This window comes from Thunnus thynnus, chromosome 13 (assembly GCF_963924715.1).
Source record: "Thunnus thynnus chromosome 13, fThuThy2.1, whole genome shotgun sequence".
NCBI lineage: Eukaryota > Metazoa > Chordata > Actinopteri > Scombriformes > Scombridae > Thunnus > Thunnus thynnus.
The window spans coordinates 27,821,710-27,848,370 of NC_089529.1; the positions used below are offsets into that span (position 1 = coordinate 27,821,710).

The 26,661-nt window shown below is 38.0% G+C and overlaps 1 protein-coding gene across 1 annotated transcript; it reads right to left on the reverse strand.

Annotated features, from left to right (window-relative positions):
• Nucleotides 1-978: 978 nt before the first annotated feature.
• LOC137196072 (polypeptide N-acetylgalactosaminyltransferase 10-like) lies at nt 979-26,661 on the reverse strand. The gene is made up of 10 exons (XM_067608881.1): nt 26,480-26,661; nt 22,253-22,436; nt 15,970-16,087; nt 10,271-10,378; nt 7,543-7,764; nt 4,518-4,634; nt 4,149-4,298; nt 1,958-2,192; nt 1,563-1,726; nt 979-1,420 (listed from the first exon to the last, which is right to left on the reverse strand). Exons 1-8 carry the CDS (start codon nt 26,634-26,636, stop codon nt 2,028-2,030), a joined length of 1,221 nt encoding a protein of 406 aa, XP_067464982.1. The 5' UTR covers nt 26,637-26,661; the 3' UTR covers nt 979-1,420; nt 1,563-1,726; nt 1,958-2,027.

Here is a 26,661-nt window from a genome sequence, read left to right on the forward strand (position 1 = left end):
TTTCAGCCATCTGGCACTGTTTTTTCATTATAATGTGTAAATCAACTGAAGAATTTTTGCAAGTCAGTCACTGTTAAATTGGTCAATCATATCTGTTTAATAAAATGTTGAGATAAAATCATTTATCCACCAACTCAGAGATAGATCCAAGTTCAGTCCCTAAGCAGCTGCCAAATACTCCAGCCAACACAACTGGCTGTGTTTGTGTTTGTGTTTGTGTTTGTGTTTGAGATGTCTTTTCTTTGTTGCCTCTTTACCAACTCCTACAGGCTGGCGGAGACTATTTTACAGTGGGAAAGGTCTGGGGCAAAATGGACTGGCTTGTTTTTCTGGTAAAAGTTGTTTCACTGACAGGTGAAAATAAGCATACAAGTCCAGGTGAGACTAATGGGAATAATAGTTTTGCAGGAATTTGGTAAAATTTGGACAAATGGAATGTCAGGTGTCCCTTCAGGTGTTACAACTCATCCTGTGGGGAAAATTAGTATCTGTACTACATTTCATGGCAATCCATTCAATAGTTGAGACATTTTTCTCCTAACTAGAAATGTCAATGTGCAGGTAGCATTAGAAGAAAAGTAAGGTGATCACCAAAGTATTTTTTGTACAGTACATTGTCTGGGAATCATAGAAATCCATGTGTTGAGATATTTCACTCTGGACCAACCGTCAGACCAACAACACCCATTCAGCAACAATTTGGCATGGATAAAAATGTGGTCCGCTTGAAATAAGTTTTAGTTTTCGTTTGTTAACGCTGTTCGTTTTTCACCTTGATTGTATCCCTGTTGAAAAGAACATTCATATTTAATGAATGTTAATACATGTTCTGTGTAGTTCCATTTTTGTTTGCCTTTAAGGAATCTTTTCCATTAACCTGTGTGAGCAGTATGTTATCTGCAAATGTTCACACAGCATTTAAATGAAAAAAAAAAAACCCTGCATATTGAAATACAAATGAACACAGCCTACACAACCATTTTCTTGCTTTATTGCTCAGTATAAAAAGAATATTTACACTTCCAAGATGGGTCTGTACAAGATTTGGTCCTCTGAAAAAAGGCATCTTCTTGCAGTGAATTTACACACTGTGTAGGCCTTTTCTCCGGTTTCCATACAGTTATGGCTTCCAAAAAGTCCCATATACATCACCATATGTTGTTTTAGATGAAAACATAAGGAGCAGTGAAGCCCCACTGTTGGAATTTTAAGGCATCAATTGAAAAAAGACCAGGGGAAAAAGGCAAGAATTAGACCATCCATTAAAGGGTCTGTGTTTAACAGATTTACACTGGCAATTGAAGAAAGGAGCATCTTTGCAAATTTTTGATTCTTGGAAATTCTTGAGGTCCAAAGTGCAGTGTGTAAAAGCTCCATGTTGGTTTCCACAGGATAATCAGGTTTCACTGTGGTTACCCCACTACGGAGAAAGACAGAATACAGAGAGGGGAATAATTTTATTTAAATCAGTTTATATCAGTACTTACTTAACTTCTGTATATCAGAAAGAATTTAGCAATTTAGCAATACTAAGAATTTCAGTTGACAGTAGAGTGATTTACCTGCTTCCTTGTCATGAGCTCATACTGTATCATTGGACATTCGATGTATTTGTGTGTGTGGTCCAACCAGCTCTTCAGCTCTCAGCCAGTGCACTCAATCACTGCTGTACCACGGGGAATGTTTCTGAAGCAGCGCATTATTCACTTGTAGCACCCATTCTTATCTGGACAACAGTGACACAGAGGAAAAATTAACAGACAGCTTGCAGCATCTCAGACAAGTTTATAACAAAGTTTAAAGAATGAGGTTGACATTTCTATTTGCCTTATTGTCTTTACTCCCACAAAAAGACCAACACACAACAGTGCATTTATTTGTCTCTAAATACTTCAATCTGACTTTCCTAGCCTAACAGAACTACTAACAGAAGCTAGTACTGTATTGTATTACTCACCTAATCAAAGGCGATCATTTCTTAATGATCTTGTTCTTTGGAAGACATGTGATTTCACCATCCACTGTTCTCAGTTGGTGCCCCGGTTGAAGTGCTCCAGCACGGTGGCGTTGGTTCTCTCAAACAGCCACTGCTGGCTGAGAGAGGACGCGTCACACGTGTTCATGAAGACTCGCCGCTCACTCGGGCTGCTGTCGATACAGCTGTTACTGACGGGGTGATACAGACTCTTATCCTGGAGGAAAGAGAGTGAGAAAGAGCACATAAAGAGAAAGTACAGCCTTATTCACATTCACACAGTACAGAGAAGTAAACTTTTTGACAGGGCATTTTATTTCCCCCTCGATATGATTTGGGGGGCCCCACTTAATTGTTTTTTTGTTTTTTTTCCCTGACGAATAAAGAAGCATCATGCATGGCCTTAAATTAATTATTTTATATTCTAATCCAAGAGGGACACAACTGTGTGTCCTTGCATAAACAGGCCTTGAATGTTTTCTTCTATTCAGTGTAATGATGAAGCTGCTTCATCAAACTAACATAAGAAAAGTGTATCAAAGGAGAGGTTTTCAACCCTGACCTCATTAAAATGGTTTTCTGCATTACTTATGCCACATAGTGCCACTTTGCTTCCAGCTTTGAGTCTAAGAAAAAACTCACCACTCTGCTGCAGCGTATCATTGTCCATTGATACAAACCAAACCATTATAAAACTCCTTTTCAAATAGAGGAAGCTCACAGTAGAGACAGACATCCCTTTCAATTATTCTGCTGTCTACAATTATTACAAACTATGGTTTCTATATGTTTTATATAACTTTATTTTGCACAACCTTCTGTTTCTTGTTTATAAATACTTATGTTGATAATGCTGCAGTTAGCAGGCTGAATTCAGATTTTAACCAGCTGTTGTTATTATTACTGAATGTTTTTCTTGTTTCCTCAATTTTTTGACCTTGATTGATTTTATGATTTTTTTTGACTACATGGAGGCAGCACAATAAGCTGTAAACACAACACTGACATATTATCATCTTGTAAAGTTGGTGAACATGTAAGCAAACACTCGCTTATTTACACATCCAACAGACAATGAGCAACATTATGTAGCATTCATTTGGAGTCATGTTTGGGTACACCCGATGAATGTCCAATATTCAGTCTCCTTTCAGCTCTGTTTTCATTGTGTGTACTGTGGGAAAGTCAATCTTGGAACCCATCAGCTATCTGTCTGACGATGATTTAGTCTCTGGGAGCGAGACCAATGTTTTGGGGGTTCCAGTGTAGCAAGCGGATATCCAGATAACGGATATCTGGGCCAAGACTTCCTCTTCTGTGCGCCGGGCGTTGTTTACAGTCCTATTACTAATCTGAGACAGTCCAGACAACATTATATGACAATAGATATATGCATATGAATGCAGATAAATTTAAAAAACGCGAATAAAAAGCTTAATTGTAGTCAGATGGGTTCTGAGGTTGCATTTCGGCCAATGCGTTTGTCCTCTTTTGCTCTCCATCCGGACTGTTTACCTGCATGCAACCAAAGCCTGCTCAAATGTGATTGGTCAGTACTACTCAGACTACAAACGGAAAGCAGAACCTACAGATTGCCTTCAGATTCTGCATTGGTATGCAGATACCTGGTTATAGAAATTATGGGAAAATTGAGATCAGTTAAGAATGAATCAAACCAGTAAATTTGAGCTGGAAAACCAAACTAATGAGCTGAAAGATGCTCAAACGCTTTGTAGAGCTGCAGAGTTGGGTGATCTCAGTTTGTTAGTTACAAGTGACCCCTCTCACAAATAGTCATTTTATCATATTTTTATATAAAAATTAAATTACGGCAGCTTGAAAGCCATTAGGTGTTTTGAAAATGTCCAACTCCATCAGTGGTTGTATCAAAACAGACATCATAGCAGACAAATTAAAATGTAATGCCATCATTTAAATATGCTGTCTTTTTTTTTCACTTTGTGTCATTAAGGAGACACAAGCAGAAGTGTTATGTCAAGTGTTTCTCGTATTATTTAATTAGATGTTTAGCGGATAGCCACAATTATGAAATGATTCATTAATTTATTAAATGATGCTTAGCTGACCAAAAAAAAAAAAAAAGCAAAACAGCAGCACACTTGGTTAGCTGAAAAGAGGCAGTAAATACAGTCTCCACTTTCCTCTTCCATACCTTCCTGTAGCGCCACAGCTGGTTCCCCTTCATGCCATGACAGTCGTACAGAGTGACGGGGCTGTTGTGAGAGACAGCGTCAAAGCAGACCTTCCTCGTGTGCATGGGGTCACCCACCCGAATATCCTCCCTCCAACCAAATGTTAACACCTGTAGGGAATAAATCTCAAGTTAAAGCAACATCAACTAGTGCAGCTAAATATATCATACAGGACTGTGCAAATATGACATTTACAGTGCATCACAGCAACCATATAGCATGAGGTGAGTATTGTATAATATTATTGTACATGTACAGTAGCTCCAATCTGTTAGGGTGGGAAATAAAACAGACATTTTATTAGAGGAAGCATAATGGACGACCCTCACCTGCCCGTGACTCCAGGCCACCTCACCTCGCCCTTTCACACAACTCTCCAGGCGGATGGGGCTCCCCGATACAAAGTGTTTAATCTCCATACACATGCCGCTACCCATATTCCGTATCTAGAAAACACACACACACACACACACACAGAAACACATGGACATGGAGTCAGGAAGACAAAGAGCACATGTCAATCAATACATTGACCACACACATTTTCTTGCATACAAAAATGAACATGTACATTCCAGAGGGTTCTGTGCTGTGTGTATGCTATATACAGTATATACTGTATATATATCTCACACGATATGCCTTTGATCTCTCAGAGGTTTGGACCTCTGTAAGCTTTAGCACAGACAAGCTCTTTCAGGTTATTTAATGAATGACAATCATTTTTTCTACCAGTAACACAGGAAGATATTAGAGAGATAACATTTATATAAGTGAGTAACATCAGGCATTCATGTAATTTCTTAATCGTGATAAACAGTGTTTGTGTAGGTCTGCGTAATGCACATAAATATGTGCAATGTGCAATATATGTTTTTCACTTGCATTGAGTAGTAGTAACTGCATGCTGGCGTTAGATATGAAGAGAGTCAATGTGCAATGTCCGTTGCTATGGAAACGGAGTACTCAGAGTCTGTTGTCTGACTGTCCTGTGAGCTACGGTCTGAGAATATTTTGCTTGTTTGTTGAATTGGTTGAGTGATTTTTTTTTTTTTTTTTTTGGTTGGATCACATTTTTTCCTGTTTTACATTATGTTTTTTGAAGGCTGCTTCTGACTGTCAGTCAACTATGATTATTGCATTGAGTACGTTGCCTTTAAATTATTCAAATAAAACAATGAGAGACTAATCTGATGTACCGAACACCACAGTGATAATATCTCAAACGTTTTTGGTTCTTGCTAATAATATAAGTTTGATCTGTGAAATCATGCAAACCATTTTAAATGGCCTTGAACTTAGAAATGATCTTCCACACTGCTGCTAACTTATTATACTTTACTGAGATATATTTAGCTAGTATTTGACTTTATTAGTTTCATTAAAGCAGCTGAGGGAGTAGAGGTGAATAAAAATCACCTTGTCTGCCTGAAGATCTTTAGAGTCAGTGATGCATCAAGAGGAGATGCAGAGAATCAGACAGATTAAATGTATATTTAAAAATAGATGGAAGCTGCCCTGGTCTGCAAGAAAACGTAACAATTTCTCTCCACAACACCCACAGCTGCCAATGGACCTCGGTTAAAAATTTGCCCTGATTACAGCCTTGCAAGGGCCCATAGGCATGTTTGGCCCCTGGGTATGGGAGGCAGGACACTGTGCTTGTAGTTGCAGAATGCCAGAGGAAAAGGCATAAATCTTGTCTTGCATTGCAAACATGTTTCATCACCGTTTCTCATCTGTTGTTACCACTGGGAATTTTGCAATCACTATCTCAAACTCGATGCACACCCATCTGCTTTCAACTTGGAAATCTCCCACTAGTATTTAATTTTAATAAGTCAAAAAATCTGTGTTGTATTGAACATGATGTATGGCTTCTGATGATTACTTTTTTTTTATCCAGTGCCCGACACCATGCAGTGTTCGTGCTACAAAACCCTAGCCGATCCTCATACATGGCAATAAATATAACTCTGCTACGGTATCAGCAGAAGAGAAACTGTTCATCTTAGTTAGACTTGTTGTCTATAATATAATATTAAAAACGTATATGGAAAGGTTGATCTTAGTAGAAGACATCTAAAGTAGACTAATGAATAGTAACCGGACTCTTCATAAAGATGGGCTATTTTGTATATTTTAAGCCTTTTAAACCATTGTAAGGTTTAGAAGTTAATTGATATATTTGAATTAATTTACTTAAAATATATTTACAATGTTTACACATATAACTATTTACATATTTATGTTAACACACTTATTATTTACATATTTAAATATTTACATCAACATCTTTAAAACAGTTATAATAATCTCCTGACTCTACCTCTGTGGTTTTCCTCACATTCACCTCAGTCTAAGTCCTTCTAGCCTCTGATTGGTTAGTTCAGCCACATGTGAATTAGAAACAAGGTGGTGTTGTTGTGAAGCTGATGAAGTGCGGAGAACAGTAAAGTGCTGCTTAAGAAAGTTATCCGTCTCCATCCTGCCATTTCTTCTCGATTGAACCCTCACGAAACACCGCTGTTAGATTGTCTCTGAGGTGTCACTAGGATGCAGACTTTTATATGATTCTCATTGGCAGTTTTATTGACGATTTATATATTTGTAATGCATAACCCATACACACATGCACTGCAGATTCTGGCATAAAATATAGGACATGGTTAATCGATTTGTAAATACTGCACTGCACTATCTCTATGGTTTGAGTCTGGATATATTAACGATGTCCTCACAAAGTATAGTAACGTTGGATCTTGGTTGTTCCGAGAACCAGAGTTGGTGAAAAAGCCTCACAGCATTCAGAGTTTCCCAGAGAGTATAAGGGGAATTATAAACTGCTGACATTTTCAAACAAACGCTTAAAACACTGTTTTCACTTTGCTATTACCTAAGGAACAGTCTTTATACATTTTTATAATAATTTTCCCTTCCTTTGATATTGTTGTTCCTACTTTTGTCTCTGAAGTTTTTTTTTTTTCTGAAGTAATCAGACAGAGGAAGGACCAAAGAACTAACTTTAAATAAACCTATTAGTGCTGACAGCAGGTGGGAGTTCACTACCTTTTTATCTGATGGCTGTTCTCCCACACACTTGTCTGTCAAATATGCATTGGAGCATGTACAGTACATCTCTGAAATAATGGTTGACTGATGTGTTCACGAAACCAGAAATGTGTAATTTTTCATGATAAATCCTTGCATGGGCATGCTGAAGTTTAAGTTGTTGCACATAAACATGTCCAAAATGTCTGTATATTTCTCTCTATATGTTCTTCTGCTCATGATCTGTGAATTTAATATCTATATTGGACCTTATTTCCTCCCACTTATCGAAACAGCTTTTACCTCTCCCCACGCAGCAGCAGGAGGCTCCACTGGTGGGTAGTGTTTTGGCAGATCCCAGGCCACCTCACTCATGAACCACTTAAAGTTCTTGCAGTTGAGGCGGTTCCTCAGTTCCTTCTGCGCCGTCATATCTCCGGCTGACAGGTGGCGGTACTCCGGTCGACGCTGGTAGACGTATTCAGCGTATTCATCCATCCACACCTCCGCCACGCGTTTTAGGTTCTGAAATCAAATCAAAGAGATGGAGTTAGGTGGATAGAGGCATTCAGTCAACATACATCTTCATCTTCTAGACATTCTGGCATCTCAGGTATCCCAGAATGTCTATTAGCCTCCCACAAACAGACACAAAATCTCACACTCTCTGGCAGCAAGGATTATCCCATGGAACCACATTCAACAGTTTTGTGAACATAAACGTTGGCATATTACCATAGATTGGTAACAGGGGAGTTACCAGTGAGAGAGGCAGTTTGCCCAGATGATGACATCCATTTCCCGCTTACTCATATGGCTTTATTTGCGATTATCATCAGAACAACTCAACATGGTAACGGCAACATTTTGCCAACATTCTTTGTTTCAGCTATGAAAACTTGTCACCAGCTGAATTCCAGCTGACCTTATCTGTTGGTCTCTATGAATCTTAGTTAGTGTCACTTCAATAATAAAGACAACTTTGAAGAATGATAAAAAATAAAGAGGTATAACGCTGACAATAGAACAGAAACTTCGAATTTGTTCAGAGAACAAGTCTGAGTTCTTTTTTTTTTGTACTTTCATGTAAATTTTCTCCTTCATCTGCAGGGCCAGACTGATTCAGGGCCATCAGCATTCCACTGAGGTCTAGTCTAAAGACTCTTGGTCAGAATAAAAAAGCAAAGTAAAGGCCAGTGGCTTTCAGTTGCATACTGAGCCAAACTGAGCCAAGTTCCAGGCTGTGGCTGAGGCATACATAATGAATAGTGTTCGGCTGCATCCCAGATGATTTAGCACTTTTAGACAATTTCACATTCTGTGTAGGTACTTTGAGGAATATAAGGAACAAAGAAATTTAAGCTCATTCTTCACAGAAGCACCTGAAAAGGCTATAACTTGTAGATAGTGAATACACCGCATACTGCTGCCTCTCGTCTGGTGGTCTTTTGTTTGTGGATGCTGAGCCGACTGTAAAGTGCTCTTGTATGTGGAGGAGAAAGAAGAGTATTCAGAAGAGGAAGTAGGAAACAAAAAGGCTGTCATTATTTATCCTGTGCCACTTAAACTAGTTTAACACCAGGATGAAGTGTTTGTTTGTGAAAGTGTACAGCATATATATATATATATAGTTTGTAATGCATGTGTGCAGCAATATATTTATATGTTTATTTGGTTACTTGAGCTTAATTAGAACAAGGTCCACTCACTCCTCTGTAGCTTTACACTTCACTTTAGCTCAGTTTCACTTTTTGGTGCATTTAAGCACACAGATGTTGTTTTTACAGTGGTTGTGCTCTGTGTGTGTGTGTGTGTGTGTGTGTGTGTGTGTGTGAAGAAATTTATGCATTTTGAAGATATTTTGGATGGTCCTCACTGCTTCAAAGGACTGTTTGAAGGTAATATGTAAGAATATTTAAATTTAGGGTCAGGTTGAGGGTTTTTGGATGTAAAAGAGGAATTTTCCACTTTTTCTGACTTCAGCAGCTAAATATTTCCTGAGCTAAAATACATTAAGCTTCACATCAAGCCATAAATAAGCACCACACAAAGCCAACTCTATGCTGTTTTTGAATTGTCGTTGTCGTAACTGTAATTTGAAAACTGTGCGTGAAAACTGCAAATACCAATAATAATCCAGTTAAAATCAGTATCACAATAAACTGTAATATTTGGTTTTGCAAGAAAATAATTGGATTTTGTTTTATTTATGTTTTTTAATCAAATCAAACTTTTAAAGAGACCTAGAAGCAGAAAAAAAGAGTACTTATCTCACAAACATACTTAAATACATACATACTTTTACATGCATACTGTACCTTACAATCATTTATACATAAAAAAAACACACAATAAGACCACTGAAATCAATAAAACCATTACAGCTTCAAAAAACTGTAAAATAATATTGCATTAGTATTTCACTGGTGAGTCTGGTGAGTTGGCTTATGTGAAGTGTAAGATTGACAAATTGTGGAACGTGAACCATACTAGAGACAATATACCAAAATATAGCCCGCATTATACCTTTTTATTTATAGCTTTCGTATTCGCATTATGTCATGTATTTTCAACATATGGATGCTTTGAGGTAGAACGGTTTGGAAAATATTTTGGCAGCTGGTCTTCGTCGTGATTCTGCTCTATTCACCTGCTTGCAATGCCAAATACTACAGGTTTAGTGTTTCTGATAGAGCTCAAAAGGGTATCAGACAACCTGAGCTTGCTGGGTTACAAAAACAAAAATAACACATAGGATCTGAATGCTTTAGGCTTTAAACAGACAATACAGAACCAATAGGCTTTGCTGAACCCTATCATAAATCTGACAAATTAGTTCTACTTTCACACAATGCAAACTGTTGTTGTGTTGTGACTCAGATTTAGCAGTATAGTATTCAGACTGAGAGGTTCTGTGAGAGTATTGTACTGACACTGAACTACTGTATCAGACTGTTACAGAATAGAGAAAATCTGTGACTGATTTGCTGTATTGTATTTTGTTCTGAACCGTGGAAGTGTGAAGAATTACCTTTGCCAAGCTGATCCCTCCAGGGACCTTGTAGGGGACGTACTTCCTATAGATGTGTCCTACCCTGGAGCAAGGGATATCCTCCATCCGACCACCACACATCCACACCTACAGAAAGACAGGCGGAGAGAGAGAGTGAGAGAGAGAGAGAGAGAGAGAGAGAGAGAGAGAGCACCCTCTTTAGATGGATCTCTATTATACTTGGAAGTTTTGTCCATCTCATTATATTCAAAAAGTTTTGGAAAGGTAAGAGAAGGTGAAGGAGGGAGACAATCAAGGAGATGAGCGGGAGACTGATGGCTAAGAAGAAAGAGGAAGTGAACAGCAGTTCTAACAGGCTTATAAATCCTGAAGGGGACGGAGAGGAGGAGAATCTATAAAGACATAGATTAGATGGCTGGATAGTGGAGGAGAACGAGAAGACACCAAAACCAAATTATGATAGGATGGTGAACTGACTGCACCTGAGCAGCAGAGTTGGATCAGAAAAAGATGAGTTGCTGGGTTAAGTCTCTGTTAGAGCATCTTAAACTGTGTTAGTAAACTGTGTTGTTGGAGCATGCAACTTTTAGCAATGAGGAAAACAAGGCATGTTGTGTCTTTTGAAATATTTTTGAAATTTTACCATGCTGCTTTATTATGTTTTAAGCACCCTAATGTGCTTGACTTAGGTAAAATAGTCTATCTCCAGCAGTGGATCCTCATGTTAATCCTCCCCAACTATAATGAAGACAACAGTGGGGATTCTCTTCCTCCGCTTTCAATGTTGAAAATAAACCTCGAGAAAGAAAGAGAGGAGATGAAGAGGAGGAAGAAGAAAGGAAGACTTAGAGACAGCAGGCGAGAGAGAGAGAGAGAGAGTGGTCTTTTGTTTTTACGTAAGACAATAGCATAAAGAAAAGTGGGGAAATGAAAAGCTGTGTTTAAACATGCAAACAAACAAGGGGAGTATGGGGAGAAAGAGAGAGAGAGGTTTAGTGCTTCCAAATTGTTTCTGCATAGAAAAGTTCTTTAATATGTAAATAAGATTCATGCTGTTTGAAGGTTAGAAGCAGGCTGAAGCTGTTGGGAGTTCAATAACATGGACAGATAAAACATGAAAAATACATATGCAGTCCAATAGACTCTTTAGCCAAGGTGTAGTTACATACAATATGCAATAGGCAATAGACAACATCCAGACTCTCAACAACTGACCATGTTATGACTGTTATGTCCCAAATGTTTTGGTGACCATCTCACCGTTGATTCGAATCTAATGTCCAAATGGCCTTAAAATCTACAGAGCACATTCTTGCTTCCCACAGGATGAATCCTCTAGCACCACTTTTTGGGGAAACAATATCAACTTGCATGAAAGGTATCTTACAACCATGACATAAAATATTCCTGAGCACATTCAAGTGGTATGGAGCCCATTACCTTCCCTCTAGCACCACCTCAGAACAAACGTCTGTAGCAGCTACTTCCAGCATTTTAATACTGTGTGGTGTAGTACAAATAGTCTGTTGGGGTTTCTAACTGGGGATAAGCCTTTTCATCTTATTTTTCTCTCTAAGACAATGGTTCCCAAAGTGGGTGCTTTCATTTTATGTAATAATACTTAATAATAATAAACCATAATAAAACAGTTAGAAGTATCAAAATGGAAGAGCACGCATTCAAACCATGCTATTAAAAACCCTAATAAATATGCAAGTATGCCACAGTTAACAGTGGTGACGACAGCTCACTGTTGCCAGTTTTCATAGTGACGCAATAGACAGAAATAATAACTGTCAGAGCTGTCAGCATCTTGCTGCAATTAACAACTCGTACTGACTATTTATCCAACAATACATTATGTACTCCTGTTTGAGTAATGTTTACCAAAATACTAGAGCTTGTTGTTTAGCCTTTTTAAAAAAATGAAAGCACTGTATATATATCTGTGACCTGTTTTCAAAGATTTACATCTTTAATAGGATATAATAGAGTTGTAAAGTGGGAGGAACTATTTCAGGCAACACTGGTTCAGGAAGTAAAGGTCCTTTTCATTTTTCCCATGGTAAAAATCATCAGCACAAAAGATGAATAACAGCATTATAAAATATATGGTTCTTTGATACAGATGTACATAAAAATTCCAGGGTATAAATTCACTACGACTCCCAAAATGCATTTCAGCAAGAAATAGCCAATCATCAACCTTAAGATTTGGCCGTGCGCACCACTGATGGCGGGCAGAAGCTAGTGCCATGTTCACGCTATGTCAGATGGATGGGAAGGATCAGAAAGATTCCCATGTTAAGGACTTGTATGATTATTGAGTTGGTTGTATAAGGGTTTAAAATACTGAGCACTGATGAAATTACATTACATCCATTAAATGTGGGTTTAATTACACAGAATGTTGGACTTATTTTACAATTTGCTTTGTGAATATCACTTTCGAGTGAATTCAGCAACTGTGATGCCACATTTTGTTCACATCTTCAACGACAAAGCATTTTGAATTTTATTACACTCTGATTCACGTCCATGGCCTTTTCTCCATAGCAACGGCGACTGAGGCTTGTGGGTATTGTAGTATTCTTAGCTGTCTGCAATGCCAAAATCACAAACAAAATGTGATTTCTTTGAAATGCAGATAAATACACCTCCACACACTTCACTAGTGGGTCATAAATGATGATTGAGAGGGATTACTTTTGTATGAGTCTATAAATGTATAAATTATCATCCACGCATAACTAACTAGTCCTCATGACCCTGTGTGTCGATATTATTTTCTGTGCAACACAACCACAGTTTCTCTGGTCCGTTGCAGAAGAAGAAGTTCCACCACCAGCGAACCAGCTCAGATCACAAGACTGTACACAGCTCAGCTAATAGAGAAACTACAGAACAACAGAATTCACTCCAGCTGTATGAATAAAACATATTGCTGCAAGAAAAATCTGGCAAATGCAACAAAAACTTGAGTTGTCTCTATCGGTGTCTAACTATAAATAAAATATGAACACATGTAAGTACTGCCTCCCACACCAACCTGAATGGACTTTTAACAACTGATGATTTATATTTTAATTAATGTGTTCAGTCCAGTGACTTCATTATATCACCTGCACCTGGACCTGAGATCCTTACTTGGCAATACACAGGATGATGTCACTTACCATTTTTCTTGCCAAAAATTACTGTTTGATGGTGTTGTCATGGAGACAAGCATCAGAAAGCAAGTGCATTATCATTGTAGCAAATCCACCTAACCTCAAATTCTGAATACATTCATGAATTAAAAATGTTGTAATTTTTGTTTTAATGTATGCTTTCAGAAAGTTTTCTTTTGCCAACTGTTAGCTAACTTTTTACCCTGCATAACTACTTTTTTTGGCTCCATCCACAGAGCTTTAATTATTTCTGCCTCCAGAGCAACTCTATCTCAAAGAAACGTTAGCGTAACTGAAACTCAAAAAAAAAAAAAAATTGTTTGTTTTTCTGAATTAACGAGATACCTCAAAATCCTGATTGTGGTAACACCACCGTCTGAATTTTGTTGTGCCTGAAGTAGTGTAATTATGGTAATAACAGCCTCGTTCTTTCTGTGTTCTTTTATGAACATAATGCATTGTACTTTTTTTCTCATGTTTGACCTGTTGTAAGTTTTATTTTGCCAACGGGTTACCAGATAAATCCTGAAGATCGCTGGTCCTGATGTCCTCTCTAACAATATTAAAGTTGACTCATCCCACTGTACCTGTTTGTGGAAATTGCAAACTAAAATAACATCCTATCTCTGTAGGCAGTCTGGTGTGTTTATTTAATCTATTTTTGGGCTTTGATGAAACATTTTTGCCCGTCCTGAAGTGCCTGCGCAAAGTCAACAAACTAATAACACCATCTATATTACTTAAAGACACGAGTATCTCCCAATGTTTCAAACCGACATTAAAATAAAACTGGATTAAACCAAACAGGCGGGACATGTTTACTTTGAACTCTAAAGTAAGAATGAGGGCTTCTCTTGGGATTTTGAGGTATCTCGTTAATTCAGAAAAACAGAGAGAATTTTTTTTTTTTCTCCATGAAAACCTTTTTCAGAATTTCAGGGATAATAATCTCATTAATTCAGAATTTTTTTCTCAAGTGAATGCATTACGCTTCCATACCAATCTTCAGGAGTAATATAAATAATCTGTCATCAGTTTTATGCCTTACATTATCCTCTGGCTCTGCATGTGAGGTCATATTGCCTCTGTGCTCCATGTGCTTCTATGTCCTGACATTATCTCTCCATGTGACCTGGAAACGCTCCGTGTTCCCATACCAATGTCACCAGGATGGAGCTTTAGATTACCGGTACCAGTGAATAAAGTGATTGTGTTTCACATGCGTACAGAGCCTGGCTGTCTGTGGGAGCAGCAGTTTGGTTGTAAGGATTAGTATGAGAGCCTGTTAATCTTCTCACCTCAGGAGACTGGCTGTCTGCGCTGTATCAGCTAATGGGGATCTTAATAAAAAGGAAACCAAATTGAATATCTGAGGGCATAAAGTAGACTTAAGAGGCACAGCTAGTCATGTGCTGATAGCATAATGTAATAGTATGAGAATCTTGGCCAAAATAATAACCTTGGTATATGATATTATCACAGTAATTACTTGAATTAGATGAAAAGCTTCAAAACAGTACTAAAACATAAGAGCTTTTCACACCAGCCCTGGGTCACCACTGGTTTTTGTTGAGGTCAAATACTGGAGACTATGATTAATGCCTACCTTTAGCCCAGGGCTTACTTAAAAGATAAGGCTGGCAATTTTCTATGTTTTTCTTATTGTCAACAGCTCTCATGTGCAGAGAAAAACCAACAATAAATGGTTCCTACTTATGTATTGTGTGTGTGTGTGTGTGTGTGTATCCAAAGCCTTGTTGTCCAGAAACTATTAAAAACACATCATGACATGTTCCTTCACCATAAAGAGTTTTGTTCACTGTAGTTTGTTTAGAAACAACTAAATAATATTGTTTTAAAGTTAAATTTAGCAATATATTATTGGAATTAAATATTATTGGATGGAAATATTTATTCTTTTACCCAATACAGACAGGTCAGAGGTCAGCAACACAACAAGCTCCCTGTAGCTGGTTTGAAGTTGGTGCCATGCTAATGTAATAAATGTGACTACAGCTAGTAGTACCTGGGCTAGTTAAGGTATGGGCAGCCAGAGAGGAATTTGAAGAGGAGTGGTAGAAATGGTGCAGAATTCTCTTACATACAGCGTAGTGAGAACAGATACACAAAGCATATATTAAAGATGTGCCTGAAGCCAAAAGAAAGAGAAAAGATTATGTCATTACTTGGGAATATTAACTATCAAGAGGGAATCCTGTACTGTAATAACCTGCATGTCCATCAGGGTCAAACCTATAATGGAGAAGGAAGTCTGGCTGGTGGAAAAGACAGAATTATAATTTTATTTTTTGGCAACAGCCAGTAAACATCTGTCTTTAAAGACTTCGAAATCACCGACTGAAACGGCTCACATTTACAATTCATCTGTAACACAATGAAGCAGTAAATGAGCCTGTGAGGATGATGGTTTCATGTTTGTCTAAAAAAATATGGAAAATTATTTTTTTAATTGTAATGTAACTGCTGTGACACATCGCTGTCTTTCTATTCCCTGATTTGTGCTCGCTGTGTTGTTGTTTGTTTTACCTTGAAGGAGATCTCATACTGTTCTCCTCCCCAGATCTCCAGACCCGTGTCATATCCTCCCAGCTCCCAGAACCACTTCCTGTCCACAGCGAACAGCCCACCTGCCATCACCGGTGACCTGGAAGCCACACAATACAACACACACACTCACTGTTTGCAGTGCATTTTGTACAACAGCTGTACATATGCAATCATCAGAATCACTTTCAACTTTGTTTTTCTAGACACTTTTCACCTGTCAAAAGAAATAAATGTCTAAATAGATGAAAGACTAACTAACTTACTCTCTATTCACAAACAACTGCAACAGCTAACTTTCAGATCATAGTGTTTTCAGATTGAAAGGAACAAAGATGACATGGAAATAGCAAGAAAGACAATCTGAGATCACCATAAACTGAAAAGTCAAGAGAAACAGAATAACATCAGAAATATTGATAGTAAAAACTTTATGCTTGAAACTTTCTACACATGTTGTATCTCTATGAGGGAAGATGTTTCACAAGATTAAACATGACTGCACAGATTATGTTTGTTAGTAATCTAAAGCAGCATACATATGTGATCAAGACCTGAAAACAAACTGCCTGCTTGCCCTGAGTGATAGAGAAGTATCAAACAACATTAAACAAACAAGAGTGTTGAAGAGAAGTATGGAGGTCTTTGTAATGACTTCAAGATTCATTTAATCTTTTTTCACCCTTGGAGAAGGAAAGCTGCAGAAACCTGGCTGTTATCACCACAGGACTCATATCTGTGCTCACTGTTCATGAGGCGTGGGAAGCCCTGGAGTGTTTCTCACTGCTGACAGCACAGTAGCTGCCCTGTTTGCCTTTAATTGATCCTCCGCAGGGAGGACTTTGGGGAGAGCAGACTACCTGCTGGCTGGATGCCTCCAACTTCCACCTGATGAAAAGCTTGTAACTATGACAACCTGGTGTACTTGCATGTGTGTGTGTGTGTGTGTGTGTTATGTATGTATGTGTCATTCTGCACCGAAGAGGGACACATTACTTGTGGGGGAATAGAAATATGTCAAAGATGTGCTTGAATTTTGACTGATTGTTACGATTAGTGTTAATCAGGTTAAAATAAATTGTGCAGCGGAAGGAGTTGGGCTTAAGGTTCAGACCTAGTCAATGAATTTATTCTCAAGAAGATCTGATGTTTGTGTGTCCGCACCTGCTGCCCCAATTTTTTGTGCCTCAAGTGTGCAGCACCTACAATAAAGTGCAGCAGAGATACAGCGCAACAGCTAACAAGCCCTGCACTCAGCTGCACAGAGCTTGTCACAGCAGACAGAAGTCACAGCACTCTGTGGTGGGTTAATTGGTTTTGTACTGTTCAGAGCATCTTCATTATCTGGAGAAAAATAGTACCACCATAAAACCACACACTCAGACTTCTTGTCTTTGTCTCTCTATACTTTTTTTTCTTACTCATATCCTCACTATTACTTTGTTGTACTTCAAAGAAATACACAGCTGAAAATGTGAGTGTTAAATATTAAAACCTGTAGGAATAAAAGGCGGCCCCTGAAAAGTTTGTTTCTCCTTTGTGGAGGAAATCAGCTGCTTGGATTCAGAAGTAAATACCTTTGTTCTTCAGTGGAGAAACTACATAGTGAACATATTGAACATAGATATATCATAAACATCAGAGAAATAGATTATGCTGCCCCGACCCTTAAATTTGCTGCTAGCAGGGTTCTAACAGTAAATAGTTAAAGTTTTGTTTTCTGTGTGCTTTCAGGGTAAAGTTGGGATATATGATATAGACCCTGGTTAGAGTGATATTAATATCCATCTATAATTAAACAATAGATGCACAATTTTTAATACAAAGGTCAGTAAATAAAGAAATATAATAAAATAAAAAAGATTGAAATTTTCTGTTTCGAGTGCACACTGGACACATTTAACTTTCTTCTTCTAAAGCTTACCAACCCATATCAATACGAGCAGCAACAACTGAGCACAAATAACCTCCTTTTTGAGTAATTATTAAAGACAAAGTGAAATAAAACTATCTTTCTATAAATTATAATCCTTTCTCCCTGTGTTAATTGTTCAGTTATCATAGTTATGTCAAAAATCATTATATCAAAATGCTTATTTTGAATATTAAGGGTCTATACATTAGTTTATCTCAGAAACCACACACAGCAACACTTGACCAATAGCTCATGGGCAAGGAACAACGCTGAGCTATGAAGCAATTTTGGCGTAGTGGCCACACTGGGTAATGCAACTTCCAGTATTGTGTGACACAGTTGCCCAACAAGCATTTTCCCCATTACACAACATTGGAAAAGGAGTGGCTGTAAAAAGGATGATACGTTTTCCTAAGTGTCACAAACACCCTGAAAAAAAATCCATTTGGTTCAATAACATGTGGAAAGTCTACAAATGCAATGTGACTTATTTCAGGTTCACTCACAGAAGTACATTACATTATGCTTTAACTTCTGCTTCACTGTCACCTTAAACCTGCAGTGTAGAACTTTCGTCTCTCCCTTCTGGCAATGAGAGTAACTACAAAAACACCGTTGACAAGTGCTTATATGACATATGCCGACCGTTCCTCACAGCTCTGAAAATTTCGAAGCAAATTTCCAAATAGGTGTTATTTGGATAAACCGACCACATATTGGGAATCTAAAAGGTTACTTTCTTGCCTGAAAAAAATATTAAAACTTAATAAAGCACCATATTAACAGTCCTACAGCAGAAATTACAACAGCTTTTAGCCATGCATACCCAGCATACCTTGCGGTCTGACAAAGATACCCGAGGGCTGAGCTCCCTGGAAAATCTGAGGGGAAACCGATCATTGCTGGTTGACGTGAAATGCATCACTACTGGTGCAGCAGTGTGGCAATGTCATACCAGACACCAGATTTAAAAATTCTGTAGACTGTGAAATACCGAGGGAGTTATCTGGCAGTGATAGGCTTAATCAGCATTGTGTGAACTCATTTGGCAAGGTGCTTGAATGTAACAGATGTTCATTTATATTTAAAGGTCCCGCACTCCAGCTTTAAAGTCAAAATAATGTAGAGTGATAAAAACATTTATGTTTGCTGTGCCCTCTGTGAGTTATGCTATGTGATAGAACTGTAAACTGCATGATACGCATGTGTGATAACTGAATGGATAATGCATGATAAAATTTACATAATTTTCAACTTACTTTCTCAATGACAATAATATTTCATATTCAGTGTCTGCTGATAAAAGAAAAATGTAGACTATATGGCCAAAAGCATGTGAACATCTGAACACTTGACAGTTGAACATGTTATACCAAAACCATGGGCTTTAATCTGCTGCTATAACAACCTCCACACTTCTGGCTTTCTGACAGATTTTGGAACCTGCTGGCTGCAGAGATTTGCTCACTAATGCCACAAAAGCATTAGTGAGGTCTGATGTTAGGTGATAAGGCCTGGCTCACAGTAAGGTGTCCCAGCATATATCAAAGGTGTTAGATGGTGTTGAGGCCAGGGCTCTATGCAGGCGAGTCAAGTTCTTCCACATCAAACTGAGAAAACCATTTCACTATGTACCTGGATTTGTGCAGTGTGACAGCACACCATTGCCTAAATAATGACGGGTGACAAATTAAAGAAAAAAACGGTACAGGCCTGAAGGTTTGACCCTTATAGTGAGGAATGGACAGCTGTATTAATTAAACTTTAAGTGTAAACCACATCTGTTTGATCAGATGGACATGAGATGGATGTATGGATGAAAACCATGGCTGAAACATGTCCAGTGTAGAGAGAGTACTAGATAGAAGGCAGCTGCAGTCACATAATAACTGAAATAATCACTCATTGCTTTAAAAAAAAGGTCTTATTCTTTGTAAGTACAATTCTGTGCACAAATCATGAGTTTGAAACAATGGAGAAGAATGGACTTAATTACCGCAGAGACAAAGTAAAGCAATGGGGAAGCAGGAGCTACCAGTTTTATGACTCAGCATTTGTGTGATAAGTTAATTTAAGAAAGCTCATATCGCATTGACAAAAATACAACACATTGTACAGCTCTAATTACCCTCAGAAATGAACTGGTAACACTTTGTTGTCGAGAGAAAGCATATAGATACACAACCATGCACTTCTTCCTTTCTCCTTTCCCCGACTGTGACACAGGAACAGTGTGTTATAGAAATCTTGAGCTCCTCAATTCAGAAACTCCAGGACATATGTCTCATCCAAGAAGATTTATTGACAAACACAAACTTGATCGACCAAGAAGATAGCAGTTACAATTCAAAGTGCCGGTGTTGACTCAGTGAAATGGCAACCTTTTCCCAAGTCACAAGATCACCATAAGAGTATTTTCTTTTGTGCTGTCGCTATGGCAACAGTTATGAAGTGTTCCACATGTGAAGTGCTGTGGTACAACAGTGTGACTTTAAGTAGGAGAACTAGCGAGCGAAATGTTTAATGCATGTGTTGACACAGTCTCTACAGTTAGAAGAGCACTGCAGTGCACCAGTGAAGTGGCTGCTCGAGGGGGGGGGGCTTCCACTCCGACTGTACTGTTTTGTGTATAAGCACTTGGATCCCACCTCCTGCAGGGCTTTCAATAGTAAAGTTAAAAAGTAATGAAACACTACCTGTCACCTCCTATACACATCTGAAATATCAACCTACTGTAAGCAAAGTGGGAGAGTGTGTGTGTGTGTGTGTGGAGAGGTGTTGTTCAGTGCTAGTTGTTTTGCTAATACTATGGAGAGTGACAGCAGCTGAACCCACCATAGGGAAGCAGGAGGTATTTTTTTGCCAACTTAGGTCTGACTACCTTTAAATATTTGGAATGACATCATCAAACAGCTGTTGTAGCTGACAACATTTATACCATTATTAGAATTCAATGTACCGTATTTGGATGTGTAAGATCTCAAAACATAATTTTTGTGTTAAAAAATGTTTTGTTCAAAAATTTGAAGTAATCATTTACACTGAATATTTTTAAAGTGAATCATAATTCCATTTATCTTTTGCAAGCTACTATAATAATTTAATCTGTAGTAGTTCATTTCCTGAATTAGATGGTGTGTGCATTATTTTACTCTTAATGACATATAAGAGTAAAACATGATGACATCAGTGACAGTGCAGAAAAACACAAACTGTGACTGATCCTTGATTCTAATCAACTGGTGTCTGTCGTACAAACCTACCTCATGATGCAACTATATAAATTCACACAAACTATTGATTTAGGTTGACTCCAATAAGTATAAGATATTTGTCCATCGCCAATTTACATGTGATTTATCCAGAAGAAATTACACTTTGGTCAAACTCCAAAATAAGACCTTAGATTACCAGACTAAAGCATTGTTATATGTTTTTCTTTGTACATTGTTCTTTACCTACTGATAGTTAAAGAGGACATATAATAAACATTTCTGGGTCTATATTTATATTTCGCAGCTCTACTGGAATATCTTTGCATGATTTACAGTTAAAAAAAACTCCTTATTTATCTTAAACTGGCTCTTTATTCAGCCCCTCAGTCCAGCCTCTGTCTGAAACAGGTCGTTTTAGCTCCTGTCTCTTTAAGGCCCCCTTCTGATGAACCCACTCTGTTCTGATTGGTCAGTTTCCGGTGGTTCTGTAGGCTACATAAACAAACAGTAGTAGGATTTTGCTCCTTTTTTTCGTTATTTACTCAAAATGTCAATTTGAGCATGAATCCATTGTGAGTGAACAACACAAACAACCTTTGGAACAAAGGCTACAGAAAAGATGGCCGTTTGTGGGCATGTGCGAACAATCTGACATCATCACAAGGAGGAAATAGACGTCACTTTGCAAATGGAGCGTTCAGAGCAGCTTGAAGCCCCGGCTTTTCACTTGCAGGGAGCATTTTTACATACATTCACCTCAACAAGCCTCAACTCTCCAAAAAACTAGTAATTTTATCACATTAACGACTTCTGTCTGTACAGCACGTCCAGTGTGTGCTCCCGGTGTCTTGCACTAAATAATTGGCCTCACAAACTAGCCTCACCTCCTGCAACAGTTGGAGGTTGATTGTAGGTATAATTTTAGGATACATTTAATGGGACATTTCAACAGAAACACGTCAACAGAGACATCAAGAAAAAAGTACAATGTGTGCTTTTAGCAGACAGAAGCTTTTAACAGATCAGCTGGGCTGAATGAAAGATGACGCTAAAATAAAAGCCAATAAGAGGAGAATGAAAACAAAAAATTGATAGACAGTATGATTGAATCCAAGTAAAGTGTGTTGTCACTCACTCAAAGGGTTCACTAGCGTCGTCCCTCTGTAGCTCTGGAGGGATGGGTATTCGTTTGTAGTACATTTCCCAGTCAAACGCCCCTCGCATGGCGTCCCCTGCCTGTGTGTCGTAGCCGAAATTGTCGTGGTTGATCACATCAATCATCGGACACACAATGGTCTTCCTGTTCTGGGCAATTCGGTCTGAGAGACACAAGGGGAGGCAGATGGTTGATGTTTGGTTCAGTCCAAAAAAAAAGATCAAACCAAAGGAGAAGTATCAAACCAAAAAAAATAAATAAATAAATACAGGGCTTATATTTGTGTGTGTTTGTGTATTGTGAGTAAGAGTGTGTCCTGATCATCTACAGAGGTAAAGAGAAAAGCCACTGGGTGTCCAGAAAGAAATAAAATACTAATATAAAGTATGTGTGAGTTTGTTTGCTATGCCCCTCTTTCCACTGAGCTCTCAACACTTGTCAGACACACATCAACTGACTCTGAAAAAAGGGTTGCCAGTGTGTTGACGCAGGTCACTGATGTAACAGCTTCTGCTGTCTTCTCTTCTGCTTATTGTCAAAAAACATTTCCTCCATAGTCTGTCAGAACTTGGAAATGTTTTGACCTGCAGCATTGATATATTCTGTCCATCCCCATACTTTTCAAGGTAAATGCAACTGCAAACTTGTAGTTTACTTCATTATTTGGCTTTTGGATTAAGTATGTTGTAGATGTGAGGTCTGCAGTGTGATTTTTTTTTTCTCTTGCTCATTTCCACCAATGACTCCACCTCTCGCATGCCAGATTACCTGCAACATGTCAGTCACATTTTGTGATTTTCAAAGCCTCTTTTAGAAGGGATACATAATACATATTAGAGGATACGCAACATCAGTAGCTTCATTACTTGATAAAATGAAAGCTTTTTGTCATTCAGACAGAGGTGACATTAATGTCCCACACAGCTTTATTCAAACATGACAGGACATTTACAGACAGAGACAATGCTTGCGTGATATTTGGCATCTGGTGTACCAGAGGAGGCAGAATGAGAGAGAGAGAGGTGAGGTAAAAACGTTATATGACAGCAAGGAAGGAGGTACAGGCTGTACCCCCCCAATAGATTTTAAAAGTTATTTTGATGTTAAAGCTGTAATTAATGACCATCGTGAGCATGAAGGATGCTTGACACTGAGAGCACTACTGGCAATTTAATCATTTAACGTTATTAGAAAGTGTATTCTGCTGCCTGCAAAGTCCAGCTTTATTGAAAGACAAGACGTTAAGTTCTTATTTAATTTCCATTTGCTCACATGCTGTATGTGAAGCATCCTGAAAATATAGAGAGGGCCTGCTGGTCAGATAATTACTGTGCTAATGAGAGCTTTTTTTAACCTCTTCTGCTGCAGTTGCACCATGAGGAGAAAATGTATTTTGATAGACTGATCAGATAAGAGAAGGTCAATCACCTCAATGCCTTTTAAAATTAGCTTTTTCACAGTGTTTCCTAGTTTATTGAACTAATTTTTCTGCATAAGAGTTGATGGTTGAGATATTACATTTATCACAGTGATGTAAAACAAAATGTGAGTTTCTCTCTATGTATGTTTTATCTTTTGTTGCTGCAGCCTTTATGTTAATCTGATGGCATTCAGTTCAGACTTGCTGTGTGCAAAGCGATACAGAAACACTACTAGGTCTGACCTAGTTAGATTGCCTTTGAGACTTTTACTTAAAAGTCACCAGGAAGCTCACTCATCTTCAAACTTCTACAACTTAAAACTGGGTCATCTACTATATTGCATACACTGTAGTATTTTTTTCAGAAGTGGCTTATGATCTTTTATATTTAGTTCAATTCACTGTATGCATAATAAAGTCTAATTTAATTTGAAAAATGTTATTATTATATATCACTAAATTGTTGTCATTTGAATGCAACACAGGACATGAACTTGCATGTAAAATGACTCATCATTTTGTAAAAGCCTCCACAACTTCTCTCCATTATTAATATTCCAAGTGTCACAGCCCGCTATGTACACAATAGCTGCGTATTAATATTACACACTGGCAGACACGCGTCCTATTCCCTCATGATGAGTAAACAGCTTGATACGGAGGGTCGTCGGGCTGTTGTGAAACAATTCCACGTGGAACGACGCCATGCTGGGAAACATGGCTGAACACGAGTCCTTGATGGAAGAAAGGTAATTGCGAAGAGTGAGATTGTTTGTGAGCGACTCCATCAGCTTGAAGAGGAGGCACTCAGTGTGTAAGAGTGATGGGTTCTCTGTTTGAGAAAACAAATTGACAGCAGTATCAAGACTGTGCATATGTATGTGTGTACTTTTTTACTTTTATAATGCCATCAAAGAAACAAGGAGATGTACCCTATATTATTTGTCCTTTATGTAAATGATTTAGCTGAAGAAATTAAGCGGCCCAATCTAGGTATAGCGATTGATAATATGAAGTATTTTATTATATGCTGATGATATTGTGTTGGCTGCAGAGACAGAGATTCATTTACAAAAAATATTAAATCTTTTGAGTTCATGGTGTAGTAAATGGAGACTGACTTTTAATAATGATAAAACACAGATTATACATTTTAGAAAGCAAAGTGAACGGCAGAGTAAACATATTTAAATTTGGATCAATGCCTCTAAACTGCTCTAGTTCTTATACATATCATGGTTTGGTTTTTAATGAAAATGCTTTACAGAGAGGAAAAGTACCGGCAGAATCAACAGGAAGAGCACTGGAGTCTGTAATGAATAAAATGAAATTGTGTCCTGAACTTGGTTTTTCAACTTTCTCTAAACTTTATGATTCAACGTTCAGCTCAATTTCATTTTATGCTGCAGGGTTGTGGGGTTTTAAAGATGCCCACAACAGTAACGCCATCCAGAATCGAGCCATGAGGTGTTTTCTTGAGGTGCATAAATTGACAGCTAAGCAAGCTGTCGAAGGGGACATGGGATGGGAGTCATGTCTTGTAAAGCAGAGAGTTGAAATGGTTAGGTTGCCAGAGGAAAGACTGACCAAAAAGATATTTAACTGGGATCGAGCACACAATTATCCTCAGTCGAGAGAGGTGGCTGCAATATTCCTCTTTCTGACTTGAATTTTATTTTCAGGAATAACTTGCAGTGTAATATAAATACAGTCAAACAAAAATTATTAAAGATTTATAAAGACCAATGGAAGGAAGATATTTGTAAGAAGCCAAAGCTTAGAAACTACATTCAAATCAAAGACGATTATTATAAAGAGCCATATATAAAGCTAAATTTACAGAGAAGGCAAAGGTCCCTGTGTGCTCAGATAAGAACTGGTACCACTGGCAGTTGAGATGGGCGGATATAAAGGTATTCCTGAAGAGGAACGTTTATGTGTTTTGGATGAATTTCATTTTGTATTTCATTGTCCTTTGTACAATGACTTGAGGAATTGTTTGTTTGAAAAGATAGAATTGAAAAACCTTGATTTGTTTTGGTTGTCCGATGCTGATGTGTTGAGTTGGCTTTTTAATATGGAGATTTTTGTTTTAGCAAGATTTATAGGAGATGCTCAGCAGCTAAGACAGAGAACACTGTATCCATCATAACGGGACATTTCTTCCATGTAAACCAAATGTTCCGAAATGCTTTATTTCTGAATTTGTGGAACTGTACATTATGATCTGCCGTGTGGCCATCGTGGTTATTTTTGTCTATTGTCTTGTAAGCCCAAGGACACTTAAATTAACAATTCAATCAATCTATCTTTGTGAGGACCTTCAAAGTGTTTCATTTTGGAAAGCTGACATTTTTAGTGTTATTTAGTGTTATTATTTTTGGAAGAGAACATTTTTTCTAAATTATGACATTTATGAAAAGTGAGCATTTCTGGAAACTAAAGACATTTTTACAAAGCAATGACCTTTTTGAAAAGTCATCAGACATTTTTTGGGAAACTGGAGACATTTTAGAAAAATAAATACATTTTTGGAAAGTCAAGACATTATTAGAAAGTGAGGACATGCTTGGGAAGTCAAGACATATTTGGAATTTGAGGACATTTTTGGAAAGTGAGGATATTTTTGGAGTAGGGATATTGTAAACATTCCTCACTTTCTAAAAGTGCAGTTTGATTGTCTAAGAGTTGGCTAGAGTTAGGTCTGGGTAAAGGTTAAGGCTAGGGTTTAGTGCCCTCACAGGTACAGAAATGCAAATATATGTTTTTGTGTGTGTGTTCCTCACCCAGCAGTGGGGGCAGCCAGTTGACGTTGGCTTCACAGTGGGAGTCCAGGAAGGTGATGACCTCTCCCTGGGCAGCAGCAGCTCCCAGCAGGCGAGTCCTGATCAGACCCTCCCTCTTCTTGGTCCGCAGAATGCGAACTTTCGGCATCCGCATCATGTACTCCTCTAGTGCCACCTTTAGG